This window comes from Marmota monax, unplaced genomic scaffold (genome assembly GCF_021218885.2).
Source record: "Marmota monax isolate L192 unplaced genomic scaffold, Marmota_monax_Labrador192_F-V1.1 WCK01_AAM20220418_F8-fsc00096, whole genome shotgun sequence".
In the NCBI taxonomy this organism is placed as follows: domain Eukaryota; kingdom Metazoa; phylum Chordata; class Mammalia; order Rodentia; family Sciuridae; genus Marmota; species Marmota monax.
Genome location: NW_026695236.1, coordinates 4,979,494 through 5,000,356, shown reverse-complemented (window position 1 = coordinate 5,000,356; position 20,863 = coordinate 4,979,494). Strand labels below are relative to the sequence as shown.

The 20,863-nt window shown below is 33.9% G+C and overlaps 1 protein-coding gene across 7 annotated transcripts in view; it reads right to left on the bottom strand.

The window, feature by feature from the left end:
- The window catches only part of Dlg2 (discs large MAGUK scaffold protein 2), a 2,050,987-nt gene that overhangs the window by 1,572,688 nt on the left and 457,436 nt on the right, over nt 1–20,863 (bottom strand). For all 7 annotated transcript variants that reach the window (XM_058577380.1, XM_058577376.1, XM_058577381.1 and 4 more), the window contains one exon: nt 7,712–7,807. In XM_058577380.1, the coding sequence (XP_058433363.1) occupies nt 7,712–7,807 (96 nt within the window). The remainder of the gene's footprint in view (nt 1–7,711; nt 7,808–20,863) is intronic.

Here is a 20,863-nt window from a genome sequence, read left to right as displayed (position 1 = left end):
CGTTCTTACTAATTACCATTCTGACTGGAGTTAGGTGAAATCTCAGTGTAGCTTTTTTTAAAAAATATTTTTCTTAGTTGTTGATAGATCTTTTTTTTAAAAAAAAATTTTATACGTGATGCTATGAAATAAACTCAGTGCTTCACACATGCCAGGCAAGTGTGCTACCACTGAGCCATAGCCCCAGCCCCTCTCAGTGCAGTTTTAATTTGCATTTCTCTAGTTGCTAGAGTTGTTGAACATCTTTTCATATGTTTGTCAACCATTTATATTTCTTTTTCTGTGAAGAGCCTGTTCAGTTCTTTTGCCTGTTTATTGATTGTTTTTTTTTTGGGGGGGGGGGGGATAAGGTTTTGTTTTTTTTAGTTCTTTATATATCCTGGAGATTAATGCTCTATCTGAGGTGCAGGGGGCAAAGATTTTCTCCCATTATGTAGGCTCTCTTTTCATGCTCTTGATTGTTTCCTTTGCTGTGAAGAAACTTTTTAGTTTGATACCATCCCATTTATTTTGCTTGTTTTCAACAAGGAAAAAAATATCTAGAGTAAAATATATCCTATGTCTAGTGTCCTAAAATCTAAACACCTTGAGGATAGATCTAACATATATCTCTGGCACCTAGCATAGTATTTGACATTTAAGAAGTATGAATTAAATATCTGTAGAAAGAAAGAATGATCACAGTCCTATTATGCTATTTTTTTCTTGATAGGAGATTTTTTAAAAATCTAATTAAATCTATGATATGCATCACTCATCCATAGAGTAATCATAATAAATACATATATACAGATATATTTACACATATATGTATGAATTTAAGGAAAAAATCGATTGCATATGTAGCAGAAGGTATTTGCAAATAAAAGTATTTTTTCAGCAGATCCAGTCTGATGAAGATGGCATGGATTGGAACAATCATATATAATAAAGGGAGGTTTCCAGCTGAACTATTATAACAGGACTGATGAAACAGGTGTTTGCCCTTGTAATAGAAAAACAGTAATAAATATAAGCATCTTAAGATATTAATAATTACAGTGAATTATCAAGCAGATATTATATGAAGTCCTTTGCCAAATACTTTGTAAATATTATCTCTGATGACCATAACACCCTTCAGGAAGGAACTATAATCCCCATTTTGTGAATGCAGAAACTGAAGCTCTCTGAGGATATATTACATGCCCTAGGTGACTCTAACGCAGAGTAGAGTATAAAATCAATATTCTTTCCACCTCATCACAACTCAAATCCAGAGACAGTTTCTGCCTCCATGGGTACAACTTGAAAGTGTAACACAATCAGATCCAAAGGGCTTCTGGAATCAAAGGTAACCTAGACTCTGTGCAGTCTAGTAACCAAAAATTGGGGACCCCCCTTAAAAAGATGGTGCATCTCTGGGCTCCTACAATGAGGGCTTTTATAGCTTATAAGGACCATGGGAGAAACTCCAGAAGGAATGAACTCCTCAATAGGACAATTAGCTCCAAGGGAAATAACAAGAAGTCCACCCACCTGGACTACCATCCCTGTCTGACTGTTCCCCATATACCCAGGACAGCAGGCAAACGAATGACATCTGCAAAGCTTGTTAGCTTAGTAAAATAAATAGACTGCAGTCAGGTCATGGCAAAATGCCTGCCCTCATTTCCAAACTCTCCAGAGGAAAGCAGAAATTAGGATCAACTGGAAAAGGACTGACTTTGCCAGAGTTTCAATGATGAAAAAGAATATCAGGATAGTATTGGATCATGCAACTAATTCGTAAAAAGCAGAAGTCTACAAATTCTGTGCAATGTATGTCAATATTTGTAAAATAAATAAATAAGCAAAATTTTAAGTAAATCATCAGATCGCTGCAGAAATCAAGTAATTTTCACTTTGAACCTATTTTTTACCATGGTTTTTACTTACATAGACCTGAATTTTGGGTCAATTTTGCTTAATATGAGTCACAACATAGTTAATCAATAAAAATATAACTCATACAGTTATTATTATCATCAAAATCGAAGCAAGTTTTTTTAAAATTTAGATAATTGTAAATGATAAACCATACATATATATGGAATATTTGATAAAAATTATGTTTCCCTAAAATATCACAAGTTTATGAAAACTTTACTGAACATTAGGTTTCTTCCTTATGAACTCCATTTTTCCTATTACACAATGCTGTGGGTTGAATACATTCCAAAACTTCTGGTTGTGCACAAGCCACAAATCTAAAAAGCTATATGGTCTGAAAAACAATTTTGCTTTCAAGTTAATATAAATAACTTCAGTAGCATTGCTAAATACTCTTCCCACACCCAAACACACCAGCCTATTATCTGCTCCTCAAATATAATATTTCATTCTAATTATTCCCAAGCATTGAATTTATTGTTCCTTCTCCCAGCAACTCTTTTTCTCTAGATCTTCACACAAGAGGTCTTTTTTCTTATCATTCAGGTTTCTTCTTAGATGTTACCACCTTAGTAAAACTATCTCAAACTACCCCTGTAATTAGCTTAGCTTACCTTCCATCATTCTCCACGACATGAGTCTGGTTTACTTCTTTTATAGCAATGACCACAATTTCTGTTACTATTTACCCTATCTGAAGTTTATATGTGAGAACAGGAACTCATCTGTTTTGTTCACAGCTGTATCACCAGTGTTTAAAACATAACAGATTCTAAATTGATATTTTTTGAATTAATGAATTAATCCCCAACACACATACCCATTTTTTAAAAGCAAGGGCAGAATCTGAAATGTGCAATATGAAATGTGCAATCTATGGTTTTTAATATAGCTTAGCTCCAAAAAAATGATTTATATTAATAATAGTATTTAAAACACATAAAAAAGCAATAGTTTTCAGATTCAACATTAACATTTTTTAGTTTTGCTTTTTTCTTGCAGGGGGGTTTCCAGGGATTGAACTCAGGGGCACTCTGCCACTGAGCCACATCTCCAGGCCTATTTTGTATTTTATTTAGAGAGTCTCACTGAGTTGCTTATTGCCTCACTATTTCTGAGGCTGGTTTTGAACTTGTGATTCTCCTGCCTCAGCCTCCTGCACCGCTGGGATTACAGGCATGCACGACCATGCCTGGCTTTTTTTAAGGTTTTTTTTTTTAAATAAAATTTGTCTTGTGTAGTAAGTTATACCACGGGATACATATATATAGATCATAAAAAGATTACTATAGTGAAATAAATTAATATGGCCATCATTATTTGGGGGGTTGTATAAGATAAACTATCTTCTCATTAAGCATGAATTCCTATATCTATAGTGATCAAATTGGAAATTAGATCTCTCAACTTGTTCATTCCATATATCCACTACTTTGTATTTTCTGACCTGTATCTCCCCATTTCCTCCCCATCCTCTCACTACCCCCTGTTAACCACTGCTTCTTTATCTAGCACAGTATATTGGAATTTTTTTTCATTAAATTCTGTATATGTAAGATCATGCAATATGTTTTCTTTCTGTGGTTGATTATTTCACTAAGCATAGTGTTCCTCAGAGCCATCTAGGTAAGCCATCTATGATAAGATCTCATTTTTCTTTAGGGATGAATAAAATGTGCTATCCTATTTTTTTTTTTTTTTTTTTTTTTGGTTTCTTTATTCATTCATGGGTCGTTGGACACTTACTTTGTTTCCATGTCCTGGCTATGGTGAATAATGCTGTAGTTACGATAGGGGCACAGATATCTTTATGAGGTGGTGATTTTATTTCTTTTTGAATATACTTCTAAAAGTATACCCAAAAGGACTGCTAGGGTATAACATAATTTTATTATTAATTTCTTTTGAAACTCCATACAGTTTTCTATATTTATCATATTAATGTACATGCCCAACAGTATACAAAAGAGTCCCTTTTTCTCAACACTCATAACAACATTTGTTGTATTTGACTTTTTGATAATAGCTACTCTAACTATCCTAAAAGGTAAAAGGTGATAACGCATAGTAATTTTTATTTCCATTTCCCTAATAATGTTGAGTACCTTTTCACATACTTATTGGCTGCTTTTGTGTCTTATTTGGAGAAATGTCCAATGAGGTATTTTGTCCATTTTCTAATTGGGTTCTTTTTCCACTACTGAATTTCATGGATTCTTTATAAATTTTGAAATATTAACCCCTTATCAGATACATGATCTGTAAATAAACATTGACCCTTTGTTAATCAGGTTGTGATTAAATAAACTGTCATGATATATAATATAATTAATTACTCATAACTATTAAATTAAATATAACCAATGAAAAAATTGAGATATATTGATATTTGAATTGAATAGTTTAAACTTGCTTCATGAATGTGTCAGATTTACTAACACACAAACCTGATCTCAGGCAATGCTAGTACAGACAGTCCAGTCATTGATTTTTAATAGGCAGAAACTTGACCCTGAGGCAGTACAAGATACTCAAAGATAAAACATGATGTCTTCACCAACCTGGACATGAGAAATTATGACATTTTATGTTTTAAATTAGTAAACCAACTTAGCAAGAGTGAACCATAATATTCCATCAATAATAATAATAATAATCATCATCTTTACTAATTCCAGAAAGATGAGACATTTGCCACTTGTTTTCACTTATATTGAGAAATATAAAATATGCCCAGTGCTGATATAGGTTGAATATCATGGGTCAAATAAGAATAATATTAAAAGTTGCCCAGATGAAATGAGCTACCTTGGCAGGTAATAAATATTCCAGATTAGAGGTTTTCCAGTAAATGACAGATTCCCCTTTTACGGGGTGGTAGTAGAGGAAATTTAAAATTAGGGGTCACTTTTCTAGTTTACCATTAAAGTTACTTTTAATCCTCTGACTCTATGATATTTTCATATTTGGCGATCCAGGAAGATTAACTCAGAATCATTTATTGTTATTATTATTCTTATTGTTGTTATAAGAAACAAAATACTAAACTTGTAATCTCAACTATTTTTAAGTACAGCGTTCAGTACCATTTTATGTATTTATACTGATATACAACAGAGCTTGAAAACTTTTTCGTCATCAGAACACTGAAATTCAGGTTGAGGGTATAGTTCAGAGTTAGAATACTTGTCTAACATGTGCCCTGAGCTTAATTGCCATGTGGCAAAAATAAATAAATAAATAAATAAATAAATAAATAAATAAATAAATAAACTGAAACTCCATATCCACCAACACTAATTCCTCCTCCCCTATTTCCTTAGCTTTAGGCAACCTCCTTTCTACTTTCTAAAAATTTGACTACTTTAGGTACTTCCTATGTGTGGAATCATCAATATTGTCTTATCTATGACTCGTGTATTTTGCTTTGCATAATGTTCCTCAAGATTCACAGATATTTTAGCACATGATAAGATTACCTTCTGTGTTAAGGCTACATAATATTCCATTGTATATAAACATTTTTTAATATTATTTTTTTACATTTTCTTTATCCTCTCATGGACATTTGAGTTGCTTCCTCTTCTTGGCTACTGTAAATAATGTTGCAATGAACATTGGTGTGTGAATATCTTTTCAAAATTCTTCTTACAAATATTTTGGCTATATATCTGGAAGTAGGATTTCTGGATCATATTGTAATTTAGGAATGTCTGTGCTGTTTTTTCATATTGATTGCTCTGTTTTATATTCTCATGAACGATGTACCAGAGTTTCAACGTCTCCACATCTTTACTGATATTTGTTTTGATAACGATCATCCCAATAGGTCTGAGATCTCATTGTTGTATTAATTGGCATTTCTGTTATGATTAGTAGTGCTGAGCATCTCTTCATAAGAATGTGTTTTATATAGTTCCGACTTTTTCTTTTTGCCTTTATTGCCTATGTTTTTGGTATCATATCCAAGAACTCATTGCCAAAGCCAAAGTCTTAACATTTTCTCCATTGTTTTCTTCTGGGAGTTTTATAATCTTTGGTCTTAATTATTTTTTAATCCATTTTGAGTTAATTTTTATATAGTGTAAACTAAGGGTCCAACTTCATTCTTCTGCACGTGGATATCCAGTTTTCTCGCCACTATTTGTTGAATAATCTCTTGTTTTATTGTATAGTGCTACCAACTTTGCTTTCATTTAGCCTTTATTTTTGAGTTCTCTATTCTGTTGCATTGGTCCATACATATGTCCATATATCTGTCTTTATGCCAGTACCATACCATGTGGATTATGATTTGTTTGGGTATGTTTTTAAATTAGGAGATATAAGGCCTCCAATTTTATTTTTATTTTTCAAGATTTATTTGGCTAGTTACTATTTTAGAACCATCAATTTCAAAATGGAGGTAATGAATAACATCTAATTTATGCATATAAATGCCAGGGAATCCTTGTTCTGTTCTACCTCCCTAAAACAGGCATTAGTGTCATTAAGGAAAAGAATTTTCCTTTCAAATGTAGGAAAGAATAATAAGTAGCAAAATAGAGCTGACCTTTAAAGAATTATATTTAATTAGAAGATATAGCTATTTTATAGAGTGTAAACACACATTATAGCCTGAAAATAATTGAGGTTAATGTTGAGATTCTCTAAAATAAATGATTTCTATATTATATCAAAGTGATATAAATACAATATAATTTTAAAGGACCCACAATTTATCTAATCAAAACATTTCACTTAGATTAGGAAACTGAGGTACAGAAAGGCTGAATGATTTGCCCAAGAACTCTCAGACAGTAAGTGTACAAAAATAATGACCCAAGTTTTAAGCCTCTAATTGTTACTTACTCTTACACCATGATTTCTTCTCAGACTTATATGCTTCCTACAGTCAAGTTTCTCTCCACCTTAAATGTAAAATGCTTCTTCACCAATAAAAAGATGAAGAAACATTTTATAGTTTCTTCTTAGTGATGTCTTTGTTTCTATGTTTGGAATTTTAATAAAAACATCACCTCTACAAGATGTAAAACTTTAAATTCATTTCAATAGAATAATAAATATACTATTTGCCAGGCACTATTAAACCTATATTCAAGATCTTATTAAAATCTCATAAGATAAACTGAAGCTTTTGGAGTTTAGGCAGTATAGACTAACAATATGCTTTCCTATGATGAGAACATAAGTTTCTCTAATATATGTGCCAGCATTTATTTAATTAAGCTGCCTGACAAGTTGGCACATTTGTATTCCACTTAGGCCTAATGATTTCATCTTCAGGAAGCAAAACTACAAATATCCTTGTGGACAGCCAGGAAGTCCAAAAAATTGTTTTCTAAGTATGAATGAGTCCAACCATGGACATCCACACTTACTCTGTCCTTTTGGAGAAAACAGTGTTATTGCCAACTTAGATGACTTCCTTTCCTGGAAGGAAAAGCATTTACAATTTTATAAGAATCTCAAATAGTTTAAATAGCACCTTTTATTTTAAATGAAAACATTTTTCACCAGAGAAGAAATGGAGTAGATTACAAAATGGCAGTGTTATAACCATCAATTTAAGACTACACACCAAAACACAGATCCCAAATTGAAATATATAACTACTAAAAATGATAAACATTCAATGTCAGCTTAGTAGCAGGGGAACCTAATATGCTGACCATGCCCAGGTTAGAAATTAGGCTACACGTTTTCTTTTATTTTAACACTACTACAAACTTTATACATAGAGTACTAGACACATTTTCCCAATAAAGCATAGAAACAAAGAAAATACTCGAACACTTACACTTGACTTTTCATCAGTTTCATTCTCAAAACACTGATTTTCTTTATTTTGCTCAATACATGAAGCATTCTCCTTTTGTCCACTCCAAACTGTAAGCTAAAAAAAAATAGTTTAAGAATCAATGCTTATTTTTTGAATTGTAAGTGAAGTATTTCAAGGTTTTAACATGAATCTTAAGATATCTAAGACCTGAATAAAATTATTAGATGTTGCTTATGTCAGTTTTAGAATATGAATGTACTGCTTAACCCATTTTTATATTGCTCCCAAAGAGAAATCATAAAATGGGACAGTTATTCAAAGGCAAGTTTTTAAATTTCAAAGCTTTTCACCAGGGAGTGTTGAAACTGGACTATTCCAAAGTAAACTGATGATCTGGTAAAAGCTGAGCATGGTTAATAAGATGAAGGTAGAAGAGTTGATTTCATCTTATGTAATTTCCCATATTTGCAGAAATCTCTACACCAGTAGTTTTTGGAGTTCTCAAAGCAAGCAGAGACACTGACTGCCTTTGTGCTTGAGTATTTTTTCAAGAATTCTTTTTAACTGCAGCTTTGGATGATAGAAATAATGACTACATTCAGAGCAAAGAATAGGTTTGCTTACTGGTAGTGTTCCTTCATTTGAGTGATTGCAACCTATAAAAACTGTTGCATAGGAATTTGTCATGTGGTAATGTTAGCATGGCCCTGTAGGAAATGTGGCTTGAGAAACAGAGACTAAAAATGTTGATTCTCAGGCTACTGCTATTGTTGCAAGTAATAAAGTCCTTTATCTTTGTATTATGGGTCTCTGGCAGCATCTATGAAACTGTGGCAGCCTAACTCCTTAGCTTACAAAAAAAGTAAAATCTCAAGACACTTTGCAGTCTTGGCAGTGACAAGAAGGGAATGTTGACAGTCATTGTTTTCTGAAAGAGAAAGGATCAGGGACTGATGGGCTGGTGAAAGACTTTGTGGGACATTTTTGAAGATCAATAACAAACATGTTGACCATGTTTTATGTTCAACTGCATAATAATGGTCTTTTGCCTCAATGTTAATAGAGAAATAACTGAAATGGTTTCAGGCCAAGTACTAGGAAAGAGACTCCAAGACAGCTTCCAGTTTTTGCTAATTCTTCTGTAGGTGGGAAGACTTCCTCATCAATCTATTTATTATCCTCATCTACTAAGATTCATTCTGGTGAGCAGACAATAGTTATAAAGTCATGTACCTGTACTTATTGTGAAAGGAGAAAAATTTGCAAACACTGTGAGCATAAACCAAGATTTCTCTGATACCAGTCTGTTGTAGATGCCCCTCTTCTCTGCTCCCATTGTTTACACCTCTCATTGTGATTAACACACAACACACTGTGTTATAAATTATATATTTCTTTGTCATATTATTGTTTCTTGGAGAACAGGAAGGATATCTTACTGTTTTTTCAATCTCCAAGGATACATACTTGTTTAATGAATACAGAGTATAAATGATTAGAGAAATAAAAGCATGCCTAGATAGAAGAACAAAGAAGAGGTCTGATCTGGTTAAGAAGAATGTTAGGCTCAACTAAATGAGGGACTCAGGGTAGCCTTAGCAATCTGCAACAAAGTTCTTTACTTTGTGCTCAGTCTATGATGGAGCGTGTTCTTCTATACTTGCTATGATGATAAATCCAGGCAGCAAGGGAGGTAGTTCAGGCTCAATCAGCATTATTCCAAGGGGCCTCATCATAAAACAGTACCTGACTGTGGGTATTTACATAAATGATACAATCAGGTTGGCAGTCCTGATTTTGTTCTTATAGTTTGTGGTACCAAACACAGGTGCCTTTAATCTATCATCTATAGATCGGCAGTTGCTGTTGTTTTTTTAATATTATTTTAGTTATCAATGGATCTTTATTTTTATTTATATGTCATGCTGAGAATATAACCCTGTGCCTCACACATGCTGGGCAAGCGCTCTACCACTGAGCCATTACCCCAGCCCTGGAGATTGGCAGTTTTGATGGTGTGGCTACTGATTTAAACAAACAAACAAAAAAAAAAAAAAACTTTGGATGAAACAAAACATTAGAATTCTACTTTGTTCAACTAAAAGTTACCACCATGACACTCAAAATCAGAAGTAAATGTTCCTTGCTTATAGCTATATAGCTGTCTTTCCCTCCATGATTTATAACCCCCTCCCTCTTCCTTTTTACTGACCTCAGATTCTTTAAGGAAAAAGATGATTAAAAGTGGGACAATGTTTCCCTGTTTCTAAGATGGGACAAGGTTCATATATACCCATTCAAATATACTAAAGAACTTCGAGGAAAGGAGGGATTCAACTTCTCATAGTCCCCTTGGATATAACATCCAAAACACACTCACCTTCATCCTGTGGATTAGGGCTTATGAGATAAGGCATTAGGGCACTAGGATTCAGATCACTAGATTTGGGCAGGATTCATTGTAGGAAAGCTAAAGTGACCTTGTATATGAGGCTCTTTGGGGCCATTCAATGTAGCTTTTTTTGTTGTTGTTGTTTGTTTTGTTTTGTGCCTTTAATTGCTAAGTGTATAATTGGTATTAATATTTCACTGTAAATGCTCACAAAGTCCAATGGGGATTCTCCTGATCAGGAAGAGTACACGTAGAAAGATGCTAGTAGATTCAATAAATCTCTCCCCAATTCTTTCAGGTAGTCCAGCAGAAACAATGGAAAAACTCTCAGAGAAAAGAGGAAATTGCATAAGGATTTAAAGGTAGCAGGAATACTACAAGATATAATATCTTAAAACAACAGCCAGGTGTGGCCAGTAAGAAATGCTAATGGAGCCAGACCCTTACAGAGTATTAAAGCTTGGTGAATTTGGTTGTTGATGCTATTCCCTTAGTTATTCCAGACATTTTAACTGTAATTAAATTCACTGCACTGACAGAATTTGGTATGTTACATTTCCTACATCATTTTTCTAGCACTCTGGTACTTGAGGTCCAAGACTAATGTATTTGCATTCATATGGCAAGGCCCCCAATATGTTTATAGTGCTTCTGCAGTACCTAAACTCCTTTGTCATTTGCTGTAAGGTTTAGTGTTGGTAGCTCTACTTTTTTATGTTTTTCTGAGTTTATTATAGCTATACATAATAATGAGGTTCATTTGGCATAATCACACATTCATCGAATGTAATTTTCTGCATTTCAGTCCCTGGTACCTCTTTCTTTCTTTTCCAACCCTACCTCCTGTTTCACTTTCATTACTCTACTGGCTTTCCCCCCATCTATTTATTATTTTTATTTTTTATATTATTATTATTATGGTACCAAGGATTGAACCCAGGGATGCTTAACCACTGAGCAACATTCCCAGGCTTTTTCTATGTTTTATTTAGAGACAGAGTCTCAATAAGTTGCTTAGGACCTCACTACATTGCTGAAGCTAGCTTTGAACTTGATACTCTTGCCTCAGCCTCCAGAGCTTCTGGGATTACATGTGTGAACCACCATACCCAGCTATTTATTGTTTAAATAAATTGGTGCTTTATATGTATACATATGTATACATATAAAATTGCATACATGTAAAATTCAATGTACCATTGAATTCACCATGGTACTTTCACACATGCACACAGCATAATTTGATCAACTTCATTCTGCAGGCCCTCTCCTTTCCCATCCTTACCCACTTCCCCTCAACCCCACCCCTCTTCCACTCCATTCTTCTATTTTATTTTCATCATGTCTCTCACCTCCATTTTTCCTCTTATTTTTTTCTGCCTTCTGCATATGAGAGAAAACATTCAACCCTTGACTTTTTTGAGTTTGGCTTATTAGCTCTCGTTTTTGATGTTCAAAATTGTAATTACATAATGTCCTATTAGTTGGAAAGTCAAAAATCTCAGCCAGCAAGAGTAGGTGATAAACTGACAACATTGAGGGGCTCTATGGGTAAATTCCCTCCATTAGCAAGGAAAAACTGTTGTCTTTTTAGCCCCAGTCATCAAAACAGAGGCCCCCATACCTCATTGGGTTCTATGGAAAATAAAGAGAGTATGTTCTCACTTTGACATTTTACTCATCATCTAACTCCAAAATCAGCATCCACTAACACTGTTGGTAGCTCTATTGGTAGCAAGCTATGGCATGATTTCTACCCTTGGGCCCCATATTAATGACATCTTTGAGTCACAAATATTTGAGTTGATGAGGGTTCATTTGAATTATCATCAAACAGAGGTAGCCCCCACCTGAACTGCTCTTTGAGAATTGGTCTCATCTTCTCCTGAACACTGTTTCTCCTAAACATCCATTATTTTGCTACTGGGCTCTTCTCAAAATTGAACATCTGGATCATAGACACTTATTAACTCTCCAGTCTGGTATTTTCATTTTGGTGGTGGATCAACTGATAATTTAACAAGATGATAAAGGTCTCACTTGTCACATGGAAATGATGTATTCAAGAATGCAGCCAGCCTCATCCCAGTAGCATCTTGATCATATATAAAAAAGTATCATTACCCTTTTAGGAAAAGTCAGTTTCCAACTCCACCCCCTGAAACAACAACTCAATGGGATTCTTGATTCAAAGAGGTTTCATTAAATATCTGGGTCTTATTTACTACTGGTTTAGCCAAATGAAACCCAATGGTATGCTAATGCTATTTATTCTCAGTGCTAGCTATGCAAAACTGAAATGACCACAGTTCCTCCACTCAGGGTACAAAACTCAAGGCTGTTCTCAGAGGTGTGACAAATATGCCTCTTGACAAGTTTATTATATTTTTACTGACTCGTGGTATGTTGCCAATGGCCTAAATTTTGGTTTGTACCTAGGAATACTACAGATCGACAAATTAAAGACATGTCTTCCTGAGACCTTGAACAATTTATATGAGTTCATCACTCATATAAATGCCAATAGTGAGGAATTCTAATGTGACTGACTATAATTAAGCTGCTAACTGAGCTTGCACTGCTATCATTGCTGCCTGTATCCACCATCATTACTGAACATGGCAACAAAGCCACCATTATAGACTGAGCATAAAGTAAAAGACTGTTTCTGAGACAGGGGCTACCTGAGTTTCCTTAAGTAGTTCAGCTTGGCATTCCTCTTAGCCAGATCAAAGCCCTCATTCCCTGTTTGTTTATTTGTTCATCTATATGCATTCATTTATTCATCTAATTTAATCTTTTATAGTTTCCATTCATTAAACAAATATTTATTGATCTCTGGAGACAGAAAGACATTAATATAGATTGCCTTTCCTCCAAGGGGAAATATACAAATATGCAATTTATAGTACAAATATGTTGATTAAAATAATAGATATAAACTATAGAAGGGGCATTTATATCAGATTGGAATCAAAGGAGAGTTCTCAAAGAAAAGCACTAAAATAATGTTAAAGTCAAAGGAGGTTATTTAGACAAGTAGTAGTGTTTATTTTAATAGCATATAATGTGGACTTGAAAGGCACCAGGCTCAGGAGGAAAGAGCATAGGTTTAGAGTAAGAAAGAAAGAAATTAAGAGCTGTGCAGAATGGACCAATATTTAAATGCTATGACTACTGTCATTCAAAATATGGAAATCATGCCATCCATTGCAAAGAGTTTTATTCCTCCTATCAACCATCTCACAGATGGGTTGGATTGTAGAGGAAGGAAACATGACTTCTCAAAGAACACTCTTAAGTTCATTGGCTGAGGTACAAATTGACATGAGGCAGATTAGCAGAAGTACCACTACTTTAATTATGTGCACATACCTATGGCATGGTGGTTTTCACAAAAATATGAGACTCAAAGAAGGGCCTGCTGATTCAAGTTTATATAGCATACTAAACACAGAAAGGAAAAAAAGACACTTGGGTCTTCTAGAGGTGCTAGAGCCAAATTATGGAAGGGAATGGGAAGAAATGTATGGTGAATACAGGTTGCCTCATCGTGATGATTAAAATTTCTCAACTGAAAAGTTTTCTCAGAGTAACTCTCTTCTTGATACAGACACATTTACCAATAAAAATCTTTATAGATGTAAACTTCCTTTATAAAAGGAGTCTTTCAGAGCTACTTCAATGTGTGAAGTTTCTCAAAATAACCAGTTTGAAATGATCAATATGCCAAAGAAGAATATTTTAGGATGGCATTCTTGTCTCCTATAGTCACATTTGGAGGTGATGTGTCCTGATCCCAATAGGATTTATGTCTTTCCTCCTTCACATCAAACAGTGTCTCATATTTTCTTCCTAAATACATACAAAACACTCAATTTCAATCTCTTGAATACATTTCCAAGCTTTTGTGTATCACCATCGTTAGTCCTTCCCCTTGTAACTTACCACCAATTTTACACTTTCAGAAATAGAATTTTTCTATACATCTTTATTTTCTTCATTCTTTCACAGAAAGAAAAGACTTGATATCAGTCTTGTTCCTAAGCCATCAAAATATAACCTTCTTCTCCCCAGAATCAACATTCTTGAAAGATATAAAAGTAGTAATAATAGAAACAAATTCAATAGAATCATATAATGAAAAGTTATAGTAAGCTAGATCTTAAAGGATGCTAATACACATTTTTTAAGTACTATCTCACTTATTTTTTTAACAATGAAACTGCCACAGTCATCCTTCTTTTCTGGGTAAAAAAAGACCTAGTTTTGTCTTTAAAAGTTTATGCATTTAACCAGTATACCAAAGTAAACCATTTTCTTACTTCCCATTACTTTTCAAATTGTGGTCCCCAGACCATCAGTATGTGTGCATCACACAGAGCTTTATTTAAAAAAAAAGTTCTTGGTTTACTGAATTTGAATCTGTAGGGAGGGGCCATACTGTCTGTTTTTCACAAGTGCTTGAGATAATTTCATCACATGCTGAGCTGAAAACTAATGATCTAGATGATGAAATGTTAAATATATAAGACATATTTAGGAAAACATGTATGGTCTTGGCAAAATGGAAAATCAGTACTCCACTTAACAGATACAGTCTCTAATCACTTACAGGCATTTATTACGATGAGGAAACCCCAATCTAGTGTTACTAGATGTTTGTAATTTTCAACAGACCTTGGAATGCTGGACTGTGATACTTAAGTGCTGGAAACATGAAACAAAGTCTATGGGAGATAGTTATTTTGGACAGAGCTCCTGTATTAGGCCCCAACAGAACAGACCAAACCAGAATGGAATCAGTCATGCTGAGTGATATGTAATAAAATAATGCTTTCAAATAGACTGAAAGAAAGAAAGAGAAGGAGGGAGGGAGGAAGAAAGAAACAAAGAAAAGAAAGGAAATATTGATTCACAGCAATGTCTCAGAAATGGCTCAGTCCACCTGAGCCAACATGATAAAGAACTCCCTTATGTGTTAATAAAGAAACTAACTATGAAATAGCCAACATGATTTTTGTCCCTTATTTTCTGCTTTCTTTTAGCCTTTTCTGTCAACAGAATACCTCTACTCAGTTTATCAGAGCATCTTTCTATTTTAGATGAAATGTTGGCCAGTACATGAATGGCTAACAAAAGCCAATTCAAAAAATAAAATAATAATAATTGTTAAAATAACAGCAATTATATGTTTTTAAAATAACATGTGAGCTAACATGGAATATTCCAAACAAAATATAAACCTGGACTGGAGATTGCATAAGGGGAGTCACATTGTGAACTATTCATTAGTCCCTAGATGCTGCCCTTTTTCCCCCTAGTACTGAACTCTTAACTCACCAAGGACCTCTTAGTCCTTATTGTTTTCCATTTTCTCTGAATTTCTATAGTTCTTATTGTCTTTCACTTTTTTCTGGCATTTCCCATTGTTAGCTAATAATTCTTTCTTAAAACCTGTATTCCTATATTCAGTATCTTGGTTGCTCCTTCTCTTTCATTTTCTCCTCACCCTTTTAGTCCCTGTCTTCAGTTGTTATTTCTAAATTCCTTTCAATTCATCTCTTCTTTTAATATCAAAACTATTCTAAGATTTCATCTCACTCTAGTCGGAATGGCAGCTATTAAGAATACAAACAACAGTAAGTGTTGGTGAGGATGCAGGAAGAAAGGTACACTCATACAATGCTGGTGGGACTGCAAATTGGTGCAACCAATATGGAAAGCAGTATGAAGATTCCTTGGAAAACTTGGAATGGAATCACCATTTGACCCAGCTATCGCACTGGGTTTATACCCAAAGGATTTAAAAACAACATACTATAGTAACACAGCCACATCAATGTTGATAGCAGCACAATTAATAATAGCTAAACTTGGAATCAACATAGATACCCTTCAGTAGATGAACTGATAAAGAAACTGTGAGATATATATATATATATATATATATATATATATATATATATATATATATATATATATATCTCACAGTTTCTTTATCATATATATATATATCATACACACACATATATATATATATATATATATATCACAGTTTCTTTATTATATATATATATATATATATATATATATCATACACACACACATACACACACACAATGGAATATTACTGAGAATTAAAAGAGAATAAAATCATGGCATTTGCAGGTAAATAGATAGAGTTGGAGAATATGATGCTAAGTGAAGTAAGCCAATCCCCCCCAAAAAAATGTTGAATGTTTTTTCCTGATATGAGGATGCTGATCCATAATGGATATGGTGGAGGGGGAGCATCAGAGGAATGGAGGAACTTTAGATAGGGCAAAGGGGAGGGAGAGGAAGGTAGAGGAAGAAGGGGTAGGACAGATAGTAGAACGAGATGGACATCATTACCCCAAGTACATATCTGAAGACACAAATGGTGTGACTCTACTTTGTGTACTTCTACATTTTTAATTGTTGAGTGGTATTTCCTCTAAAAATTACAATGGCATTTCAATTCTGTTCAATCTAAATATAATTATCTTTTCTTCAGAACTCACTTTAGTCCTGGTTTCCCCATTTCTAATAATGACACAACTCAGTTTTTTAAAGACTATTCATATGACCCCTCTCCTTTACAAAGTCTGGGCTGATGCTCTCCCTTTCTCCAATTAGACAGACTCTCTCATTCTGTGATGCCCTCAGGATGTAGTCTTCTCCTTTACATCTCTAATAATGATCAGACCACCTCATTTCTTTTAGGAACAACCTAGAATATAGACAAAGGGAAAATGAGCTTAGCATTTACTCAAGAATGTTTTAATATCTTTTAAGAAAGTGCATTTATTGCCATCTTCACATCCTTCATGGTACCTAAATAAAGTAAGTATGTATTGATATTTATTGAATTGTTGAATTGCATAATATTAATAAAGGTGTATTCTAAACTACATAATATGTGTGGATAAATATTTACCAACTGATTTACCAAATGATTCATCTTTTTTGTAAATTTCAAAAAAAATCCATTTATAAAAAGAGCAGTTTTTAAAAACTGGAACTCTTCAATAGAGTAAATAAGTACTCACCTTATTTAACAGTTTTGTAGATTTACTTGTTAATTTTTTTTATATTATTTGCCCAAACGTGGAATTCTTTTCTTTGTACATGAATGTTAGTATTAGTGAGTACCATGCACAAAATCTGAATCCTTGCAAGAACCCAAAGCCATATAAACTGCAAACAGTATGCTAAATAGAGCTCCATGCTGCCATACCATTAGAAAGCACCACCTCTAGGAACAAGAACTGAACACATTATCCTGAAGCACATCCCAGCTCTGGAGTAGTCCAATTCTGCAAATATTTCCTTAGCTTTATACTTATAGAGCATCCAGTTTTACCTCAGTCTGTACTATCCTCTTCAGATATAAGAAACATTATAACTATAAAGTTGTAAGATTTAATAGTTTTTTGAGAAAGTCAAAGACTTACTACCCCAATCTATGACATCTAGACATCTGAGAACAGAGAAAAAACAGGAAGCTCCCTCTCACCTTCCCATCACCCTTTCTCTTCTGGAGTAGGTTCATCGCAGAGTCACCCTTCCTAGCCTGGAGGAAATGAACATCCTTATCCTACAAGACAGATGCCAGAGGAAGATCAGGTACTTCCAATAAGATAGAAGTCTTTGTCATTGTAAACCTCTAAAAAGTCTGGTTGATTAATATCATTGTGTACAAATAATGAAAAATCTTTTATAAACTAATATAATTTATAAAACTAATATAGTTCTGTTGCCATTGAAATGGATAAGGGGAAAGCAAGATGCTAAAAATATCTATAACATGCTCTCTCACACATAAGAAAAAAAGGTAAATAAAAACTTATTCATGTTTCTCCTTCACTTGTACCATGGAGGAGGAAAATTTCCTGAACCTCTTAGTCTTCTTGGTTAAGCCTGGAAATAATCTAACAAAAATAGATTGTTACAGAGGCTCTGAAGGCTGAGACAGGAGGATCACAAGTTCAAAGCCAGCCTCCACAAAAGCAAGAAGTTCAGCAACTCAGTGAGATTCTGTTGTTAAATAAAATACAAAATAGTGCTGGGAGTGTGGCTCAGTAGTTGAGTGCCCCTGAGTTCAATCCCTGGTACACCCTGCCTCCTGCAAAAAGATAGCAGCAGGATACACGTTTATTCAATGAAAGATTTACGTGACAAGGGAGACTTCATGAAAACCCAAAGATCCAGAGAAACTGTGAAAGAAATGAATAATTGTGGAGAAAAATGATTGGCCAAAAATGTGTATGATATAATGGTGAACTGAGGGAAGGAGGGGTATATCAGCAAGGACAATTTATTCAAATTATTTTCTGATTCTCTCTATGGCATTTCTCCCTGCCTCTCCCCACCAACATATAGCAGAAGGAAAGAGAACAGGTAAGAGAGTGGCCTTCTCAGGTTTTATGGCATGCTTTGGGGAAGATATATTTTAGTTTCTATGGCCTACCTTAGGAACAAAATATAGGAGAAAGGAGAGCAGGAAAAGTTCATTTCAAACCTTGCTCTGCGACCCTTCCAATATCTTTCCATCTAAGTAGTCAATCTGCCAAGGCTACCATATTTGGGGGGTATTGTGTACTGAGTCCTGAGAGTACAAACCAGAAAGTCAAATAGGAAGGATAAATTAGACACAAGGATTTTTTTTTTTAAATGGGGAGAAAGGACAGTTGTTCTTTATAGAAAAATACCCACTAGTAAGTATAGAAAAATGGAAGAATCAAAAAATAACTAACTGGAAATCACCAAAATAGTAAATGCCTTAGGCAAGAATTATCAAAGATGCTAAAATTAGTGGGTGAAAGTACATGAAACACACAACATTTACCTAAATTGAAAATATCTTCTATGAATTTCTTATTAATTAGAGAAAATAGTAATTTAACAGTGGTTAATCTGGAAGCTACCTTAACCAAGAGGACAAAGTTAGCACAATTGGTAAATTGGACAAACAGTATTTTAGATATTTTCTTAGATCATGTACAAAAAGGACATGCTCCTTTGTAGTGCTTCTACCAAAACACATAGCCATCAATATTTAATCATACACACACACAAAAAAAAAAATACAGGAAAAAAATTGAAGGCTATTCTACAAAATAGAAGTCAAACATTCTTAAAGGTTTAAAAAAAAAAAAAGAAGTGAAGTTCCTGAAAGACAAAGGAGGCTGAAAACTATTCTACATTAAGAGCATCTAAAAAGACATGAGGACTAAATGTAATGTGTGATTCCAGGTTGGAGCCTGAACCAGAGAAGTATCTCTCTTTTTGCTGGGACAATTTTTTATTGGAACAATTAATGAATTTGAATAAAATATGCAGAATAGGTAATTCTTACATCAGTGTTAGTTTCTTGAATTTGATAACAGCACCTTGATTGTATGAGAATCTTCTTGTTTATAGAAAACACATGCTGTAGTACTGAGGGACAAAATGCCATAATAACTTCAAAGTTCTCTTTTGATCCATTTCTGCTCAAAAAGTATACATGTATTTATACCTAAAGAGAATGGTAATTCATAAGAAGTAAAATTAATAATTGAAATGTACTAAAATATTATTTTTTTGAAACATGGGTAAAAACATGTACAGGTAATTTTTGGCTAGTTTTGTAACTTTTCTTCATTTTTAATCATTTCTCAATAGTTTCTAGAATGAGCCTGCAGATCCAAAATATCAAACCACTTGAAAAAATATATTATGCCAAAGACTAGAAACAAAATCAGTAACCAGAATGTGAACATGTCCAATGCAAATGTAATGGAAGAGTACGAAAAAGTATTTACATAAACATAAGATGGTCGAGGAGAAAAAAAATATATAAGGGTACTTTTATTTTTTTTTCTGGTATTTTTTTTATTTTATTTTATTTTTTAATTTTTTATTGTTGGTTGTTCAAAACATTACATAGTTCTTGATATATCATATTTCACACTTTGATTCAAGCGGGTTATGAACTCCCAGTTTTACCCCATATACAGATTGCAGAATCACATCAGTTACACATCCGTTGATTTACATATTGCCATACTAGTGTCTGTTGTGTTCTGCTGCCTTTCCTATCCTCTACTATCCCCCCTCCCCTCCCCTCCCCTCCCCTCTTCTCTCTCTCTGCCCCCTCTACTGTCATTCATTAGTCCCCCTTGTATTATTTTTCCCTTTCCCCTCACTTCCTCTTGTATCTACTTTTGTATAACCCTGAGGGTCTCCTTCCATTTCCATGCAATTTCCCTTCTCTCTCCCTTTCCCTCCCACCACTCATCCCTGTTTAATGTTAATCTTCTTCTCCTGCTCTTCGACCCTACTCTGTTCTTAGTTACTCTCCTTATATCAAAGAAGACATTTGGCATTTGTTTATTAGGGATTGGCTAGCTTCACTTAGCATAATCTGCTCTAATGCCATCCATTTCCCTGCAAATTCTATGATTTTGTCATTTTTTAATGCAGAGTAATACTCCATTATGTATAAATGCCACATTTTTTTTATCCATTCGTCTATTGAAGGGCATCTAGGTTGGTTCCACAGTCTTGCTATTGTGAATTGTGCTGCTATGAACATCGATGTAGCAGTGTCCCTGTAGCATGCTCTTTTTAGGTCTTTAGGGAATCCATGTCTCTTTTTTCATCTTCTTGGTAGGATACAGTGACAGCATGCAAAAATTAATTACATTTTAATAATTTTTAAAACTATGTTTTAAAATCTAAAAATTTAGAAGCTTTGTGGATATAAAAAT